The 20,648-nt window shown below is 35.2% G+C and overlaps 3 protein-coding genes across 6 annotated transcripts; 2 read left to right on the top strand and 1 right to left on the bottom strand.

Moving 5' to 3' along the window:
* Positions 1 to 3,975: 3,975 nt before the first annotated feature.
* On the top strand, positions 3,976 to 5,811 carry LOC132628673 (uncharacterized). The gene is made up of 3 exons (XM_060344436.1): positions 3,976 to 4,191; positions 5,445 to 5,513; positions 5,596 to 5,811. Exons 1-3 carry the CDS (start codon positions 3,976 to 3,978, stop codon positions 5,809 to 5,811), a joined length of 501 nt encoding a protein of 166 aa, XP_060200419.1.
* A 4,658-nt stretch (positions 5,812 to 10,469) lies between these two features.
* Positions 10,470 to 12,661, top strand: LOC132626628 (pectinesterase-like). Its single transcript, XM_060341559.1, has 2 exons — positions 10,470 to 11,729; positions 11,964 to 12,661. The coding sequence occupies exons 1-2, from the start codon at positions 10,670 to 10,672 to the stop codon at positions 12,659 to 12,661; spliced, it is 1,758 nt and encodes a 585-aa protein (XP_060197542.1). The 5' UTR covers positions 10,470 to 10,669.
* Positions 12,662 to 15,432: 2,771 nt separating this feature from the next.
* LOC132626630 (uncharacterized) lies at positions 15,433 to 20,503 on the bottom strand. Of its 4 annotated transcripts, none has more exons than XR_009577524.1 (3): positions 19,743 to 20,503; positions 16,287 to 16,350; positions 15,433 to 16,155 (listed from the first exon to the last, which is right to left on the bottom strand). XR_009577524.1 is itself a non-coding variant. In XM_060341561.1 (3 exons), the coding sequence occupies exons 1-2, from the start codon at positions 20,296 to 20,298 to the stop codon at positions 16,340 to 16,342; spliced, it is 567 nt and encodes a 188-aa protein (XP_060197544.1). In that variant the 5' UTR covers positions 20,299 to 20,503; the 3' UTR covers positions 15,433 to 16,155; positions 16,291 to 16,339. The 4 variants fall into 4 exon arrangements, 2 of the variants coding, with proteins under 2 accessions (XP_060197544.1, XP_060197545.1); XR_009577525.1 differs by having other exon boundaries at positions 16,287 to 16,347; XM_060341561.1 differs by having other exon boundaries at positions 16,291 to 16,350.
* Positions 20,504 to 20,648: the final 145 nt, after the last annotated feature.

Raw genomic sequence — 20,648 nt, 5'->3', positions numbered from 1 at the left:
GTGATATTATTGAAAGGGTTTAGACTAGTGTAGGTTGTCCTATGAGATTAAAATCCATGATTGATTCATGAAGTGTTCAAGAACACGTTCTAGTCATGAAAACCCTAGTTTTCGTTTGTAAGAAGGGTTTATGGGTGGAAATAGGTTAGAGTTCTAACCTTTCCTATCTAAAAATATTGTAGAATAATTGTTGGATTGTGGGAAGTACGCTTGAGCGGGAATTATGGTATGTCTCTTGTTGGAAACTTGTTTTGGATGTATATCTCTTTTTTAAAGGTTTTTTATTGAATAAAGGGTGAACTTTTCAGGCTTTTGAACTCTATTCCTTGCATTGATTATGGTTGGTGTGCGTGAGGGGGAAAACCCACACTAAACCTTGATTGTATTATCCTCTATATACGTATATGAAATCATAATCGTTTTTCCTCGATAATAGATAATCAATAATGATGGCTAAGTATTGGTCTTAATGTTTTCATGATGAATTATGACATTAAGATCTTTGTTAAAGAAGTGTAAACGTTTTCAAGACATTCATTGAAATGATTTATCTTTACGATATGGCATAATGAACTTTAATGCTAATTGATGGTGTAACATACTTTGAGACAAATTGTGAATCGGCTTCTATGCTATGAACTTTGTTGTTATGTTTGGCCCAGCTACTCGGGAGGAAGGGTAGCTACTATGAATCCTAGTGTGGTAATTGCCTAGCCATTCGGGAGGAAGAGTGGTCGCTACAGGGTTCGCTACCCGGAGTGCGGTTAATGCCTAGCTATTCGGGAGGAAGGATAGCCATCGAGAATTCCATATTTTGTTGTGGTGCGCTGTGATAAGGGAACCTCTACGGTCACCCCTTCGATGTGCTTGATTCTTGGGCTTGTATTGGCATGTGTGATATTCTTATTCATTCATGGCACTGTTGTTGATAGTCTTCATCAATTGTAAAAGGCATATTTGAAAGTTGTAATTGACAAGAGGCTTCGATTTGACAATGCTTGTTGAGATACACCAGTTGAATAATTGGTTTTACACTGATTTCATACGGTTTTTAGAACTGACTTCTTAATGTATTATTGTACCTTATTTTCATATTACTTGTTGTCCCCGAGGCACTCACTGAGTACGAAGTACTCAGACATACCATTGTTATTTTTTATGGTATGTTAGGTAACGGTGAAGAGCAAGTTCTTGATACTCCGGACGTTTCGGAAGGACTTGCTGTTGCTGCTGATTTGGTGAGCCCACACATTCATTCGTGGGACACCCTATTTATTTAATTCCATTTATTTATATTAGTTTATGGGCTGCGTCCCGATGAGTTAGACATTTATTCCTTATTTTTAGAAGCTCCTTAGTATACATTCGATGTGGGTAGAAGAAGAGTTGTTATTTAACTCTTTCGGGCACACTATCATGTTTTGGCTGAATAATTTAAATTATAAATACTTCCACTGATTTAATTCATATATTCATGATTTGTTACATTTATTTTATAAACTGTTGGAGACGAATATTGAGCCTAGAACACTATGATGATAAAATACTTGTTTGTCATAAATTTGTCGAACTCAATTGAGTTATATCTCTCTCAAATCTTCCAATTATCTTCTTATTGAACTCCTACTAGTAAGAGTTCAGATCTGAATATTGTAAAGGAAGATGTCATCTTTATCTATGTTACAATAATAATTTAAATTGTTTTGATTCGAAAAATGACTGTGTCAAGAAGCATAAAGGTTTACTGATAAATTACAAGATGAAGTACAATATAGTAGTTATTGTACACTTTGATACAACAATATTTGTTGCAATACTTACAGCTGCAAGACCCAACTGAAGCAAGCATTGGCACACTGTGGCTTTCTCTGCAATACTCTTTCCTTTTATGAACCTCTTTCTCCTCATTTTCTCTGGTTGGTGATAAAATTCCTTGTCAATATAATCCATGAAAAAGTTTGAAGTCACACTAAGAATATCCAAGAGGTAAAGTCAATAAAAGATTGCTTAATTAAACTCAACCAGTAAACATTTTTTTTTTTTGATCAAGTAACAACTAGTAAACAGTTGTGGATAAGTGTTGAAAATGAACTTAAACATTTTTGCAGATGATTCTGATTTTCATGATTGTATATTCTCATGCGTTAATAATATATTTACTTGGTTTCAATGAAACCTATACCCTCATCTTTCCACAAAATCCATATCTAGTTTATTTGAATGAAACTAAAACATTGTCCTTTTTTAAAATCTCTTTACAGATGAAGGTGAGGATCAAGATATGTTTACAATTAAGCTGCATTATATGGGTAGGTGGGTGTTTGAGCCAAAGATGGATTATATCGGCGGAAGAATAGATTACTATGACTATTGTAAGGGAGGTGAAAACTCTATTATTCAGATGAGACAATGTATGAAAAAGTTGAAAGTGGATGATAGAAAAGTAAAATTTTGGTTTAAGTTTGGACCTCATTTCGAGACTAGTATAAGACTCTTAACAACTGATTCAGATATATATAACCTCATCTACGAATTATCCGAGAATAGAGAATAGCAAATATTTGTTGAGCATATAAATGAGGAGCAATGGAGCTATGATGTGAATGATTTAGAGGGCCAACTACAAAGTGAAGAAGGCTTCACAGATGTGAATGTCATACAAGAAGATAATGACAGTGATGCTACAAGTGAAGATTGTTAGTCATTCCATGACTGACTATCCTGTGGAAGAAGATAACATAATCTTAGATCAAACCAATGAATCTATTATAAAGTCAGTTGCTATCAAAGGAAAAGACAAAGCTAATCCGGTTTGTGGAACTAAGAAAAGCATGAATTTTGGAGTTGTCTCAAATGTGCTTGTAGAGTTTCCTAATCACACTCAAGAAGATGATTTTGTTTCATCAGACGAGGAATTAATGAGCTTGCAAGGAGATTCTGATGATGATGATGATGATGATAACCCTAAAAGATCCATTGTTTTTAATCCAAGCAAGGATTTGGAGGATCCCAAGTTTGAATTTAAGATTGATATGATTTTTAGTAACAGTAAAGCGTTTAAATGGGCAGCGGAAGTACATGCTGTGAAGCAGAGAAAAGACATTAAGTTTCTAAAGAATGAAACTACGTGGTCCAGAGCAATTTGTGAGGTGTCAAGCTGCAATTGGTTTATATTCGCATCAAAGGCTAATCAAGATGAACCTTTCAAGATCAAGTTAATAGGCCCAAATCATTCATGTGGCAACCAAAGAGATAACAGGACAATTGACTTTAGATTTTTTGCTAAGAAGTACAAAGAAGAGATATCAATCTCATGCGATGAGAACTCACAAGTGTACAGTTAGTAGATATCAATCTTACAGGGCAAAAAGAAAAGCAATGGACTTGATCACTGGGACTAAAGAAAAAACAGTTTAACATGTTGTGGGACTATTGTGCTGAGCTACGAAGAAGTAATCCAGGGACCACATGTATCTTGAAGCTAGATGATAATCCAAAAATAACATATAAAGGCAAGAAAAGATTCTCAAGGTTCTATATTTGTTATGCAGCTTGTAAACAAGGATTCTTAGCTGGATGTAGACCTATTATAGGGGTTGATGGAAGTTATTTGAAAGGACATCAAAAGGGTGGACAACTGTTGACAACGGTAGATATTGATGGAAATAACATGTATCCCATTGCATTTGCTGTAGTAGAAGGTGAATTGAAGGAAACATGGAGTTGGCTCACTCTTATGGATGAAGACCTGGGAATCCCAAAAAATTCATTTGTATGGACTTTTATTTCTGATAAGCAAGAAGGTCTACTTCCTGCATTTGATGAAGTACTTCCAAATGTCGCACACAGGTTTTGTGTGAGGCACCTACACAACAACTTCAAGAGTGAAGGTTTTGGAGGGCAAGAATTGAAGGATATCTTATGGAAAGTTGCAAGGGCAACTACTGAACGAGAATTCTCCAGGCTATGGAAGAAATGATAAAGCTGGATCCAAAAGCCCCTAAGTGGTTCATTAATAAGCCTCCTATTAATTGGTCAAGGGATGTTTTTTCTTCTTTCACAAAATGTGATATGCTATTAAATAATATGTGTGAATCATTTAACAGTGTATTGTTGGTTGCAAGAGACAAACGCATTTTGACAATGCTTGAGTCAATCAGGATGTACATGATGTCAAGTGTTGTTTTCGAAGTAAGTTCTCAAAAAAGCATTAAATTAAAGAACGGAAAAGGTCCAAAAATACCCTTAAACTATTGAAAAAGGCTCATAAATACCCTCCTTCCATCTTTTGGTCTAAAAATACCCTTCCATCCACCTTTTAGGTCTAAAAATACCCTTAAGGTTTGTTTTTGGCTCAAATATACCCTTTAAACTAACAGAATATGTTTTTTTGTTTTTTTTATCGGAAAAGGTCCAAAAATACCCTTAATCTATTGAAAAAGGCTCATAAATACCCTCCTTCCACCTTTTGGTCTAAAAAAATATGAACGAAATATGTTTTTTTGCATTTCATGAATAAAAAAATGAAATAGGAAATTATAATTTTTTTTTTTGCATTTCGTGTATTAAAAAACAAAATAGGAAATTATAAGTTTTTTTTCATTTCGTGTATTAAAAAACGAAATAGGATAAAAAAAAATTAATTTCGTTCATATAAAAACGAAATTGGAAAATATATATATATATATATATATATATATATATATTTTATTTATTTCGTTGGTATATATATTTTCCAAGTTCGTTTTTATATGAACGAAATTAATTTTTTTTATCCTATTTCGTTTTTTAACACACGAAATGAAAAAAAAACTTATAATTTCCTATTTTGTTTTTTAATACACGAAATGCAAAAAAAAAAATTATAATTTCCTATTTCATTTTTTTATTCATGAAATGCAAAAAAAACATATTTCGTTCATATTTTTTTAGACCAAAAGGTGGAAGGAGGGTATTTATGAGCCTTTTTCAATAGATTAAGGGTATTTTTGGACCTTTTCCGATAAAAAAAACAAAAAAACATATTCTGTTAGTTTAAAGGGTATATTTGAGCCAAAAACAAACCTTAAGGGTATTTTTAGACCTAAAAGGTGGATGGAAGGGTATTTTTAGACCAAAAGATGGAAGGAGGGTATTTATGAGCCTTTTTCAATAGTTTAAGGGTATTTTTGGACCTTTTCCGATTAAAGAATTACCCCTTATTAATTATATTGATTTGCTTTGCTTTCTAGAGTCACAGGTGTCTGGCTGAATAATGAATTTGAGACTGGATCTGCACCTACAGAAACATAAATGAGATAACTTCTATCAACTGAAATAACATATTACAAGAAAGCAGCAAACTAAATAAGAACTATTTTAAACCTTTTTAACAGACTCTAACACTGCTATTTCCATCATTTAACTTGTTGGAATTAAATTTTGAATATCTAATTTTATTGTAGGTTTCAAGTATTATTAGCGAGAGTGGAGCATCAATGCAGTCTAGTTCCTCGTTTGTGAGCTCAAAAATTGTAATTCATTTTCTTATCTTCTATTACATATCGTCATATTGAAACTTACTAGCAGTCGTATATTCTAAAATGTATATTGCAGATTAAACAACGTAATCAGGAAACAACACAACCTAAAGAGCAATTGATGAGGTCTGCATTCCTTTCAGCAGAAATTGACAAGCATTCTAGGGAAGATACAGGATCATTCCTCATCCAGAAAGGAGGAAAACAATATGTCCCAACATCAAGTTACGAGAGGCGCTTTCTCAAACCAGCAAAAGAAGAGGAAAGGGACCACAAGCTAAGCAGAAAATAGTTGGCTCACATGAATAAGGAAATCACACCGAAGATTGCGTTTTTACATCTATTTTCTTTTTAATGACTTTAAAGTTAGTTATGCTTTTGGAGATGGATAAATGTTCTTATTTTCCTGTTTAAATTGCAAGCACTTTATGCTTTTAGATTCATTGTTTACATTTATCACATAATCATCATTTTGATAGACTTTCTTTCTTTTTTACATCAAGAACCAACTAAGCACTGCCAATTTATTTTCTGCACTTCTGTTATCTACTTAAACTACTTTTTGTGATATATAAGTTTGGTGCATTGCGGCATGCCGCAGAGGAGTTGGTTTTTCCTTTACCTTGTCATAATATTAAAGGCGGATGGAATCAGATTTACATACATTGTTCTTAGAAGAGATAAGTAATCAGAAGTACACACATTGTTCTTAGTTTCGACAAGTTCCTCTTAAAAAAATTTCTTCTACTTTCTCCCCTAAAACAAATTGTGAACTTGATAAGAGAAACTTTACAAATTATAGGATGTACATTAATTTCCTGCATCATAATGCTCTTTCCCATTTAAAAAATGATCATTAACATATCTTTATGAAACAATGGAGCAAATCACATAGAAAGAGCATGCTATGTGTAACAATTTGGGGAAACGATCAACATCAGATATGTCATTCTCAAGGATAAAAATACCAGTTTTATAGTTATCAACTGTTGAGAGGAGACTTGTAGTTTGCGAACGGCAGTCAGCATCGGAGCCAGGCCACGAATTGGTGCTTCCAGCAACATAACTTGATCCTTAAACCTTCTATAAATGAATACAACTGCAACCCAAATTGACATGTCTTAGTATAACTTGGACATCTGAATATTCAGAAAACTTCTCTAAAGTTGAGGCTAATACATTTTTTAGGTGCCAATTGTATTATCTCCACAAAAAATGAGTTGATAAATCTTGCAGTGATACGAGTAGTCCATTAGCTTCCTCCTTTGAAATTGGGAAGACAAGATCACCTACATGCCAAGGAAAATTCAGAAGATTGTCGATTCGATTTGAGTCTCTCCTTCAAGAAAAGATTTTGGAAATCTAATTGTTTACAAAAAGCTATCTAATAGCTTACGGAGAGCTTTCACAAATTTTATTGAGCCAAATCATTTTTTAGGGAAAGAATTTTGCAATTCAAACCAACTCTAAAAAGAATAGACCAACCAGCACTTCAAAATCGCATCTTCTAGTGCAAAAGATACATTCGAAATCGTATTATTGGAACGTCAACAAAGAATCCTACTTTTCACAGAAATCACAAGCTAGATAGAAAAAAGAATCACATATGAGAATGATCAGTTATGTTTGCTCTCAATCTTTATTTAGAGATTCAAAAAGTTTACAGCAACACTAATTTGAAATACCCACACAATTCTTCACACAAAATTTGAGAATCAACTTCAAACCCAGATTCTTCGAAATTTTCAGCAATGGTAGATTCAATTTCTAGCTCAAATGGTGGAAAATGATACGTTCGCCAAAATCACATATGATACATTTGTTGATTCACTCCATAGAACCGATTTGCCAAGAAAAATATAACAAATCTATCTACAAATTGAAGAAGAATCCCAACAAGAAATGCCAAAATCGAAGAACTGGAGCTCGATGAAGCAATGGAACATAAGAACCCTAGCTTAATCAGGGAAAACATGAGCAGAGAACTCAAAAATTGATACAACCAGAGCAAAATACACTCAATTTTCATCTCATCATTGGATGAAGTTTAGCTCAAATAAAGGTCAGATACTATCAAAGACAGAAAGTTTCTTGGATAATTTTACAAAAAAAAAAAAAAATGAAGTTTCTTGAATGGTGTTAAAGGAATGTGAATGATGTATTTATTCTTGCCACTTGGAAGTGTAAATGATCTGGAACTAAATATAAGAATTAATACAGTTCACTATAATTATTATGTATTTGTTTATTGAAAACAAACAGTTAACGTGTAAATATCACATATATCCTTAAGACTTAAAAATTGTATGTATTTTACCTAAAATATCCTTACTAACCACTAACGCTCTGTTAGTTTTAGCAGATCTGTTAGTCATCGGACTAAAATTGCACACATTGCTTAATTAAAGATCCAAAATGCTTAGTCGGATATCACAGGGACTAAAACTAGAATTACGCGGTAACTCAGGGACTAAAAGCGCCATTTTCCCATTACTTTAACATATTTTAATATTACTCGTGAGTAGTGAACATTAGCGTTTAGTAAAAACTGCTGATTCTTTCCTTAGTTGCTATTTTAAATCAATCAGTTTGGGAAGAAGAAACTGAAAAAGAAAATAGTAGGGTACAAGTTTCGTTTTCTTTTGTCTTTGGAGCTTTACGAAATAGTGACCGTAATTAAAGTTTAAAAATGATTTAGGTTCAAACTACAAAATTGAAAAAGTCCTTGTTACGAAAGAAGAAAGCTTACAAGCTTTGTCTTAATATGCTGAATCTTAAATTTCTAAATTATATATTAAATAATTCTTTTAGTGAAATGAACTTTAATGCATGAGATAAACAAATCCATCATTGAAATGCACACTCTAAGCATCAAAGCATGTGGTGCAGCGGATGAGGTTGTTCGTCTCTTAATCAGAGGTCTCGGTTCGAGCCCTGGGTATAGAAAAATCCTTGTTAGGGAGCCATTACCCCCAAATGGACCCTACGCGATGTGAATCTGGATATAGTCGAGCTCCAATGCGAGCATCGAACACCGTGGGAAACCAAAAAAGAAATGCACAACTCTAAACAAATCCATCATTTTGTTAACTGTTTAGCACGAGGGACTTTTTGTCTTGAAGTACAAATTTGATGCTCAAGAATGCACAACTCTAAGATAGAACAATATTTTTAATATGAAGAACGTCATTTTTGAAATAATTACGAAAAAAATTTGTAAATTTATTTTGTGACCAATATGTCACCAAACAAATGAATGCATGCTATGTGTTTGAATATACAATAATATTATTTAACCATGGTTAATATATATATATATATATATATATATATATATATATATATATATATATATATACTTAACTACAGTAAGTTACATTGATTTAGTGTAAATACCCGTTACGAATAAGTATTTACCCAATGGTGGCAAAGCGCCATTAACATTTAACGCGATCATGCTTGTGAAACCTCTTCATACAAATGTCCGGGAATTGTCACAATAGTTGGTTAACATTGTTAATCAAGGGAAAAAACACTAGAAGAAATTAAATATTGAAGTTTTGTGTTTACTTTGTTAAACTCATGATGGAGCACTAATTATTCTACCGTCTTTTTTGGGCAACACACCTTTTTTTTTTTCCCCCTTTTTCACAACCACTGCTTTTTAGACTTAAAGAAAAAATTTATAGAAAATTTGTCGATCTTTTTTGTAATAAAATTTGCTTAAAAGCTCAAACATCTAAAAGGAAACACTTCTAGAAAATATATCTGCCACGTTGTTAAAATGGCTTGTGACAATAGCTTTTCATAAATTCTAACAAATTGTGTTACAATATTTCGTCTCAAATACATCATCGTCCATATAACTCGACTTGGAAACAATTACTTATACTCAAAATTACATACCTTTGAATTCAAATGGTATTATTCATGAAAAACTTGTCAATTTAAACTGAATTCACATGCTAAGTGATAAGAATATGATTTTAAGTTGGAGTTGATGCACTTGGCCATTATATATAGCTTAATGAGTTTGATGATAATTTTTCTTAAAAATATTGTTTAAAATATAAATGCAGCTCTCTGGTAGGAAACACGATACATGTATGGGATTTATGATAAGTATAAAGATGTAGATTTTAGATACATGCATCATCATTAGTCATTTGAAGATTTTTCTATATAACTTAGAACTCATAAAACAAATTCTGTGGCTTATGTTTTTGACTCAATAATTTTATGGGTCATTTCGAGTTAAACCTGTTACTTCAAGTCAAATCGGTCATAACACTATGTGGGCAGGTCAAGCGAACTAGTGGAAAAGGTTGATCGATTTTTTCACCTATAATTATAATTAAAATTTAAGTTATATACACTAATAGTGTGATTTTTTTTATATTATCAGTATAAATATATTTGTATTTACGTCGTTAGTGCACATAACTAAAATTCTAGTACTTTTTGTGGCTGGCTCAGCCAACTGAAATGACTGCCTGTGATGATAAGTGTAAGTAAATACTACTTGATTATTCATTTCTCGCGTATCTTTAGACATACCAAACACAGTAGCTAGTAGTTAAACGTCATAGACTGTTCAACATTCATCCATAATGGCATGTTATAAGGGATAATTTACATCGTGCTTATCGTATTAAAAGAAGTTGGCAATGATACTTGCAGACTGCAGTACCAAATTTATTTGTATGAGTTTTTTAAAAATGAAGGGCAAGTCGTTTTAGATTTTTCAGAGAAGACAGTTTTAGCTTGGAAGGCTCAAATAATACAAGAATCATACACCTCCAACTCCTCTGTAATACTTGGTGTTCAGTTAAGTAACATCTCCAATGGCCACAAATAACCAACTTCCCCTGTTTGGCTTCCTATTTTAGAGGAAATCCATGCATTTTTTATAAGATAAAGAAGAGTCAAAGCAACTAATCTACCTCTTCCTAATTTCCCTGCGCTTCTTTCCCTTGTCGTCTTTCCAATATCACCATTATCCTTTCTACAAATTTATTCTTTTTATTCCTTAGAATATAACCACCAATAAGTAATATACTAATAGTATTTCCTAAAAAATGCAGTAATCCTTTTTGCTTTTCTTCATCTTCAAGACATAAATAAATAGACAACATAAAAAGAAATAAAGAATGAAAGGGGGAAAGCTTGTTGCATTTGGAGTATCGCTCATCCTGGTTGTTGGGGTAGTCATTGCTATTATTGTAGGCACTAATCATACCAAAAACTCTTCAGGCAACGGTGACAAGGATGATCAAGTGCTCTCTAGCACTTCCAAGTCCGTTGCTTCCGTTTGTTCCCAAACGGACTATAAGAAAGCCTGTGTGAATAGCCTCAGCTCTATGGCCAACAACCAAAGCGCCACCCCGAAAGACTTTATCCAGAAAGCCATTGAGGTGGCCATCCAGGAAGTTAAAGCTGGAATGGAGAGGTCCGCCTCCATTGGCAAAGCAGAGGCCCATGACCCCTTGCAAAAGATGGCCACTGATGATTGCAAGGATCTACTGCAATTTGCTATCGATGAGCTTCAAGCGTCTTTCTCCTCTGTTGGTGACAGCAACCTCCACACTATGGGTGACAGGGAAACAGAGCTCAAAAACTGGCTCAGTGCTGTCATCTCTTACCAGCAAACCTGCATGGATGGTTTCACTCAACCAGAACTTCAGAATGCCATTTCTACCTCCCTCTTAAATGCCACACAGCTCACCGACAATGCTCTTGCCATTGTCGCAGCAATCAGTGACATCCTTTCAGCATTTAATATCCCCATTGGGAACAAGACTGATACTAAATCAGCAGGAACAGCAGCATCTCGACGATTGTTAGATGCTAATGACAATGACAAGGAGGCAGCCCAGAATACAGAGAATGGATATCCTGCATGGCTTTCTAGTAGTGATAGGAAACTGCTGGCTGCAGGAACAAACATTGCCCAACCACCACCAAACGCTGTGGTAGCTAAGGATGGGTCTGGACAGTACAACACCATTGCAGCAGCTCTGGCCGCGTACCCTAAGAACCTAAAAGGCAGGTATATTATCTATGTGAAGGCCGGAATTTATGATGAATACATAACTGTAACAAAAGATCAAGTTAACGTATTCATGTACGGAGATGGCCCCCGAAAGACAATAGTTACAGGACAAAAGTGCAACCGTGATGGCGTATCTACTTACCAGAGTGCTTCCTTCAGTGAGTTTTTTCATTTTATTTTCTCATCCCCTCTTTCTCTTTCACCATAAACATGAAAATAAATTTGGGTATAGTTACAGAATAAACATTTCGAGATTGCGAAAGAAAACAAGTAAAATTCAGATAAAGAAATCTCGGTCGGAGTTGATTTTTTTAATTTTTTATTCAAGCATGGACAACAGTTTTTCTTCCAATTGGCACTGATTGAAATTTAATAACATTAAACATTTTCAGGTGCCGTTGGAGATGGATTCATAGGCAAGTCCATGGGATTCCAAAACACAGCAGGGCCTGAGGGGCACCAGGCTGTAGCTCTCCGTGTGCAATCTGATATGGCTGCTTTCTACAATTGCAGAATGGATGGAAATCAAGATACTTTGTATGCTCAAACACATCGACAATTTTACCGCAATTGTGTGGTGTCAGGCACAGTTGATTTCATCTTTGGTGACGCAGCAGCTATCCTCCAAAACTGCTTAATTATTGCAAGGAAGCCAATGGACAATCAACAAAATACAGTGACAGCTCAAGGAAGAACTAACATTCGGGAGACCACAGGGTTCGTAATCCAAAATTGCCGCATTGTTCCTGAGCAATTACTGGAACCTATGCGTTTCAAGATTCCTACCTACTTGGGACGGCCATGGAAGATGTACTCAAGAACTGTTATCATGGAATCTACTTTGGCAGATTTCATCCAACCTGCAGGTTGGATGCCCTGGTCTGGAAACTTTGCCCTTGACACATGCTACTATGCCGAGTATGCAAACCGTGGTCCAGGAGCCAATACAAACAATAGGGTCAAATGGAAGGGATTCAAAGTGATCACAGACAGGAATGAAGCCCTTCAGTTTACAACAGCTCCATTTATTCAAGGAAACCAGTGGTTGGCATCCACTGGTGCCCCATACTTCCTTGGCCTGAATAACTAGGTGACAGTGACAAGCAACAAGCAAGTATACATGGAGTACAGCAGTAGAAAGAGGTAACCACAGCACCAATAAACTTGTAGAGATGCAAGATTCTAAATTTGTAGAATGTAAGTTTCCTGCTTTCTGAAGTTAGGGTAGCTATGAGGGTGAGAGGATGGACCTAAACTGCCATCCCTACCTTTTACTTGAACTTGATTGGTTCAACAATCAATCTATTGTATAATATAAAAGTAGAATCGACCTACTGTTTTGAGGACTTTCACAGTATCCACATTTGTTTACATATGCCAAACACTGTCCTTTCTAGTTTTCTTCGAATCAGGCATGATGGTGCAAAATGCTGTCAATTTGTTGCCAAACAACTTGTCACTCCTAAGAGGCCATCAATGGCCAGGCATGTTCTATCACAGAGCCATAATCAAAGATAAGAAAGTACCCTAATAAATAAGCATGTATAAAATGATTTCAATATCATTTTAATAACTAAGGAGATTCTCCAAAGGTGCCTTAACAAACTCCAATACGATTTACTGCTAGTTATTCCAATAAACAGGGATAAAATTATGTTGCAGGAAAACCCAACTGCTTATTGTTTGACACCCATACTAAAAGAGTGAGATCCAGCAATCAACATCAACATATGTTGAAAATCTTTTGAGAGACGAGTAAAATACATAGTGGGAGACATGCTATGGATCGACTGAAAAGAGAGTAAATTTCTCAAAAAGTCACTCAATCTGATAAATTTATCTACTAAAGTCACTTTTCTTTATTTTGTATCAATAAAGTCACTTAACTATTCTTTTGTTTCTCTGGAAGTCATTAACTCCAGAAAGTAAGATAAAACCACTGGAAAACCTTAGAAGTCCAAAAGTTAGTGCATTGTTCATTTTTCCAGCAACTTCACCTTAAATGCACTAAAATCTGTCCAGCAACTTCACATTAGATACACCTTAATAAAGCAACAGCACACCCTATAAGCAACAAAACGGTAACCAACTGTAAAAATGCAGCTTAAGAAACAACAACATTCTTCAAAAGAACTTTCACTTTAACCAACTGCAAAAGGCAGCTTAACAGGCATCACAGCAGACATATAAACATCCCTAATAAGCATCACTGGCAGCAAGAGAGAGAAAAAAACATGTGTCAAATTCAGTGTTTGACACATAATTACAAAAATACACTAAAATAGGACAGTTCCTAGATTATGCAAGGATTGTTGGTCATCTTCTGAATTATAATAACATACCCCTGCATATCTTAAAGTACTAGAGGGTCCAATAGCAGCAGGTTCAATGGTTCTAGTAGCAGCAGATTCTACTCCATGCTCATTAACAACTTCTTCAGTTGGTCCCTTGTGAACAAAACGCAGTAAAAAAGCAGCACTTAAGCTTCTTCTTCTTCTTCTTTTTTTTTTTTTTTTTGGATGAAAGAGTAAAAAAGAATCAGTACCCAAGTAAACTTTTTGGATGAAAGTAGTTTTCCGATAATTTATGTTAGTTTCCGGTGTCAATGATTTTTTTTGAGAAATAAAAGAATAGTTAAGTGACTCGGAAGATATAAAATAAAGAAAACTGACTTTAGTAGATAAATTCATCAAGTTGAGCTATGATGCTCGGACTCTCCAAAAATGTTGATGCACTCCTGTCGGGTTCTCCAAAAAGGCGCTACATTTGGAGAATCTCACACACACCCGTCGACATTTCTGAAGAGTCCGAGCAACAAAGAAGTTGAGTGACCTTTTGAGAAATTTACTCTTGATAAGAGCACAGGGACAATCTCCATATGATGGAACACTACCAATATCTACATTGGAAGATTGATAGGCAGCAATACAGAAAAACCTACGTGCCAAAGAAAACTCCAACAAAAAAGATATAATTTGAGCATAGCTTAAATCAAAGATTATAATAGAACTCGCCAGTAAAATTGTAAAATGCAAGAGAGGCCTTAAAAGTAAGCTAGATATAGTTGAATGAATAATCCTATTCGCCAAAAAACAGCTCCAGAAATAGCCGGAGCATTCGAAAAAAGAGTGAAGTTGCAAGAGGTCTGCAGAAAAAGACAAAGAAAAGCCTTATAAAGCATGTTGCTATAGTGCCAATTATATAGCAATGTTTCAAAATTGCAACTGCTTAAGCTAATCATAATGGGTATCAATCATCTGCATCTGAAGGTTGAGATGAGCATCCTTTTGCTTCATGTCTCCCGTTTTCTCCTGTACCGTTACCTGATGTGACCATCAGATTGTTTAGCCTATCCAAAACTTGCTTAGCTTCAGCCTTAGCTAACAGAGCTTCCTGTACCCTAATATCGGCGTTAATCCTAGCCATAACAGCAGCATTGTTGATAGATTCAAAAGCAATTGTAGCAGTAGCAACCAACTGTTTAGCCAAATGAAGGTTGATTTCAATAGTGTTGTTATTGGCATTGGGAGTAACATGGAAGAAAGTGAAATTAGGGTTAGAACAAAGAGGGCACAAGTAGGAGGAAGGACGAGGATGAGGGATGCAAGAGAGGTGAGAAATAGAAGGGCATTTTAAGCAAAGGAGACGGAGACGGGGTGGAGGAGGGTTGTTAAGAAAGACATCGAAACATATGGGACAGAAGGAACCTGGGTGGGAATCCAGTACGCAGGCGGTGCAAAGATGGCGTTGGAGACCTCTGTAGGGGATAAGGTGGAGGATGAAAGGACGCGTGGTGCCGCAAATCGCGCAGCGGACAGCTTCAGATGGATGATCCTCATCTTCCTGCTGCACCATTAGACCGAACAATTTTTTTTTTTTTTAATTAAAACAAACAATTTTGGAAGCCCTATGGCGTATTGTAATGGTAATTGAAATGTTACGTTTATTTATATGGGGACTGATATAGGAATCTTGTTGAGATTCTAAGTATCTAACCCACTCCTTGCTCTCTTATGTTCTCTGCATGCATTCATTACTCATTGAAATACATACATATTTCCCTTTTTACATGGAATAAAATATCACATAAATTTGTTCCAGTTATCTGCAGCAGCCAGTTCTTACTACCACTTCTCTTTTCTCTCTATTCCTCTTATCTATCTTGTCTCGTATAATAGCTCCACTTATGTTGGACATGATCATTGTGCTGATATTTCGTAGTAGAACCCAACACACTAGAATGACATTTTTTTGAAAAATCTATTGGCGTTGAAGGTACCATTCAGTCGCCATTAGCAACATTTTTTGTGCTTCCATAATTGAAGTACTAGTAAATTTAATCATATAGGCTCATTATTAGTTTGAGCTTGCACTTTTCTCTTTCAAATTCCGTATCACTCACTATATACACTTATTTTGATGTTAAGTAGTATATCGTTTTAAAAAAATTGTACGGATTAATTAGCATTCGAAAACTAGTATCAAGAAAAATGTGAAACTCATAATGATATAGCAACACACATTTGGGCAGGCGTAATGATATATGAGCCCATAGGATCAGCTAGATGTCGTCTTCTTGAAGATCTGTATATATAAGGAAAAAGAGACAAATTCAGGTTTTGATCTTAAGGGATCAAGAAGATATCTATCTCGCAAAATCTATCATTTCCAGATACAGTAAAATCAGACTGAGTTTATATTCGTTTGAGGCTTACCTACCTTTGTTCCAGCAAGTGCAGTTGGAACAGCAGGTGCGAAACAGGGAAGTTCAGCTATCTACTGCATCCAATGCAATATAAATGAGTAAATACCCATCAGGCGATTTACGATTCAGTTATCTCATCAAGTCATTTCACACTAAAGAACCACATAAGGCATAAAGAAAAATTCTAAGAGAGGAGGTTGTTAACTAAGCTGTGAGACTTGTTTATACTTTTGGTAAATCTACAGATTTTTTAAAGTCAACATTCACATTCAAGAAGCAAATGCTAATTCACATCGAATAACTCCTAAAGAATATTCATGTTAACTTGACATTTTATTTAACACTGAAAAACCAAAATAACTAAAACCAACGATTGATTCCATATCCAAAGTATTCATTCCAGCAAGTTGAATTGTATTTACAATGTTCTCATTTATAATCTATTCTTTTTTATAATCTTCCTTTGTAAAGAAGCCAATGGGAGACTTCAACAAGTTCTGTACCAATGTTACTTTTTTTATTACCAACCCATTGATGCTCAAATTCAAATGGCAAAAAAATTGAGGAGAGAAATTTAAGAAGTAAATAAGGAAACAAAGAATTTCACATCATGCACATTGATCAATCAGTTATTTGAGCATCACTGAGAACAATTCATAAACAAAACACCCTGTATAAAAGTTTGGATCTTCTTTTCAGGTGCTCCATCCGCTTTGTCTTAATTTCTTTTTAAGAACACTATTTCATCAAAGCAATAAGATATGAGCAGCATATGCTTGGTCACTTCTAGTGGTATTCCTAAGTTCCCATCTCCTAAACGCGTATAGTTTCAACGCAAAAGCTGCAGCAAAAGTGACGAATGGAATGAATATATTGAATGCCGAGGCTCAACTTATTATTAGTTTTATACATACACTTCTATCCAAACACGTAAATGTTCATTAAAATTAACTTTAGTACTTGATGCTTACCAGTTGCTTTCGATAACTAGCAAACAGAATCTAGAGTTCATACCAGTAGTCTTAGTAACTTCCTTCACAAAGGGATTACATATACAGAATAAATATTATTGCTCGAAAAACCACTCAAGGACTGTATCTGTATAATGGACCGCTTCTCCTCTGTTATCTTTGTTTCTCTACATTTTCAGTTTTTCAACATGAAATCTAGTATTCTAATAAAGAAAATCATCCAATATTTGTAATTAACAACAATCTTCCTAACGATTTGACGGTCCCTGATGTCCATATGCATTAGATATATTTCTCACTTTTGACCATGCTGCTAATTGTTTTTGCTTGGTTTTGTTCCACATAAATAAATCAAAAGTGTAGTCGAGCTCACAAACATCAGGAAGCTCTTCCTTCTTTATCAGATTTTTTTTTTTTTCTCATGATCAAAACTGCAATCACAGCAGGGGGCGATGAAGTATGAGTCTAAAACACTATATGCAGAGCTGTCTTAGCAGATGAACTAAGATAAACTCAGTCCACCTATCAAAAGGAGTTGGTGAAAAAGGTGGAGTTATAAACTCACTAACCAGTTATGCAGAACATGAACAATCTGATCATGCAAGTCCAGTATTTTTTTATATTTTATTTTTAATCAAGTAAAAGTATTTACATTCATAAACATTCCCACAACGGCTGTATACAAAGGGTAGACCAAAAGATCAAGAATCTACAGAAAAAAAAAATTGATTCTCTACAAGCTCCACCCAATCCTCTATACAACAAGGAACTTTTTGTTTACACCAAAAGAAAATAAGAGAGCAGAGGCTACTCCTCAACTGAGAGAAACTCGACTCTACTCCTTCAAAAGCTCTTCTATTTCTCTCTCTCTCCACACCACCCACATTAACGCAAGCGGTACCACGTTGCAAGCCCTTCGTCTTCTCCTCCTCCCGCTCTTCCAATTGAACATCAAATCTTTCACAGTTCTTGGCATTACCCAATGTGTGTGAAACCACCTAAACATATTCCACCATAATCTCATGGTAAGCCCGCAACGTAGAAGAAGGTGACCCACGTCCTCCTTCTTGCACATACACCAACTGACCCAGACAACCTTCCGCCTTCTAAGATTTCCCGCTGTCAAAATCACCTCTCTAGAGGCTAGCCAAGTGAAAAGTTACGCTCTTCTCGGCACACTTGGAACCCATATTGCATTACATAGGAAATCAACCTCAACCAAATGTTTCTCATAAAAAGACTTCACATAGAACACTCCATTATTTCTAGGATGCAAGTGCAGTATATATTGTACTTCCACAAATGAGTATCCAAACAAGGATTTCATGTCCAACTTATTCCATTTGAGCCCATTTTCGTTAAAAGGAAGAGACAGAAATTTGAGGCAGGTACAAAATTAAAATTAAATCTCATCATAATGGTTTAGCAATTTCTTGAGAAGTACCTAATGTTATACCACAGAAATGATCTGCATCTCACATCATGCATAGAGCACCAGCGGAGCAAATTACTAATAAATATACTCTGAAACAATTTTTTTTGTGGGGGGGGAACAAAAGAGAGACTCTGGCTCACATCTAGTACAACATATGAATAGCAAGACATAAAAATTAAAATGACTTAATCAATATGCTATTGTTTTTTTAAAGGCCATAAGTAATCAATAATACAACAGTTTCCGCTCGGTCAGATATTCATGAGAATCAATACAATATACCTACTGAATCAGAACATCATATTTTTGTTGTTGACAGAGCATAGCCTCAATTTTACTTTTTTGTATGCTACACGATTGTCCTCCAGAAATCGTGGGAGTCACAAAGGGGTGCACGCTCTAGGTTTAATCAGAAACAACTAAATCTTATTTTTGTATACATATAAGAAGCAGATACTCCTCAATACTACATAATAGAATCTAAATTTGTAGTGTCATACTAGTATGTAAGTTTCCTGCTTTCTGAAGTTAGGGTAGTTATGAGGGTGAGAACTTGATTGGTCCAAGAATCAATCTTATAAAAGAAGAATGAATCTGCTACTTTGAAAACTTTCTCTGTATCAAATTTCGAGAACAGAGGCCCGAAGGAGCTCAAATGTGGCTTCTTATATAAGAGAATATTAGGGATCAAAATTATGTCGCAGAAAAACCCAACAGCTTACACCCATGCTCAAAGATATAATTTGAGCATAGCCTATTGAAACCAAATATTATAATAAAACTCGACAGTAAAATGTAAAATGAAAGAGAGACATTAAATACAGTTAAATGAATAATTCCAATTCCTCTATTCACCAAAAAAAAAAAGCCTCAGAAATAGCCGAAGCATTCGAAAAAAGAGTGAAGTTGCTAGAAGTCTACAGAAAAAGAAAAAGAAAAACCTTATAAAGCTTGTTGCTATAGTGGCAGTTACATAGCATTCAAAATTGCAACTGCTTAAGCTAATCATCTGCATCTGAAGATTGAGATGAGCATCCTTTAGCTTCATGTATGCCGTTACCTGAAGTATCAGATACAAGTGTGGGGTCCATCAGATTGTTTAGCCTATCCAAAACATGCTTAGCTTCAGCCTTAGCTAACAGAGCTTCCTGTACCCTAATATCAGCATTAATCCTGGCCATAACAGCAGCATTGTGAATAGACTCAAAAGCAATTGTAGCAGCAGCAACCAACTGCTTAGCCAAATGAAGGTTGATTTCAATAGCATTATTATTAGGAGTAACATGGAAGAAAGTGAAATTAGGGTTAGAACAAAGAGGGCACAAGTAGGAGGAAGGATGAGGATGAGGGACGCAAGAGATGTGAGAAATAGAAGGGCATTTTAAGCATAAGAGACGGAGACGAGGTGGAGGAGGGTTGTTAAGGAAGACATCGAAGCAGATGGGACAGAAGGAACCGGGGTGGGAATCCAGTACGCAGGCGGTGCAGAGATGGCGGTGGAGACCTCTGTAAGGGATAAGGTGGAGGATGAAAGGACGAGTGGCGCTGCAAATAGCACAGCGGCGGCTGGAAACAGATTCAGACGGATGATCCTCATCTTCTTCCTGCTGCACCATTACAACGGACAAGTTTGGAAGGTGGCTGCTCTATCCCTATGCCGTATTGTAATGGTAATTGAAATGTTACATTTATTTATACGGACGACTGATACAGGAAACTTGTTCAGATTCCAAGTATCCAACCCACTCTCTTATATTCTCTGCATGCATTCATCATCACTCATTGAAATACATACCCTCTCCCCCGTTGAACCCGGAAATAGAGTACACTTTTAAACTTATGACTAAAATGAGGCATTATGTAGTCATAAATTATTACATAGGTAAATTATTTCAAATATGAAAAAAGTCATTCTTTTTTATTTTTTACACGGATTATAATAAGAAAATAGATTCACTTAAATTGA

The sequence above is a fragment of the Lycium barbarum genome, chromosome 2 (genome assembly GCF_019175385.1).
Source record: "Lycium barbarum isolate Lr01 chromosome 2, ASM1917538v2, whole genome shotgun sequence".
NCBI classification, from domain to species: domain Eukaryota; kingdom Viridiplantae; phylum Streptophyta; class Magnoliopsida; order Solanales; family Solanaceae; genus Lycium; species Lycium barbarum.
The sequence above is the reverse complement of the archived record's forward strand: the minus strand, read 5'-3'. Positions and strand labels throughout refer to the sequence as shown.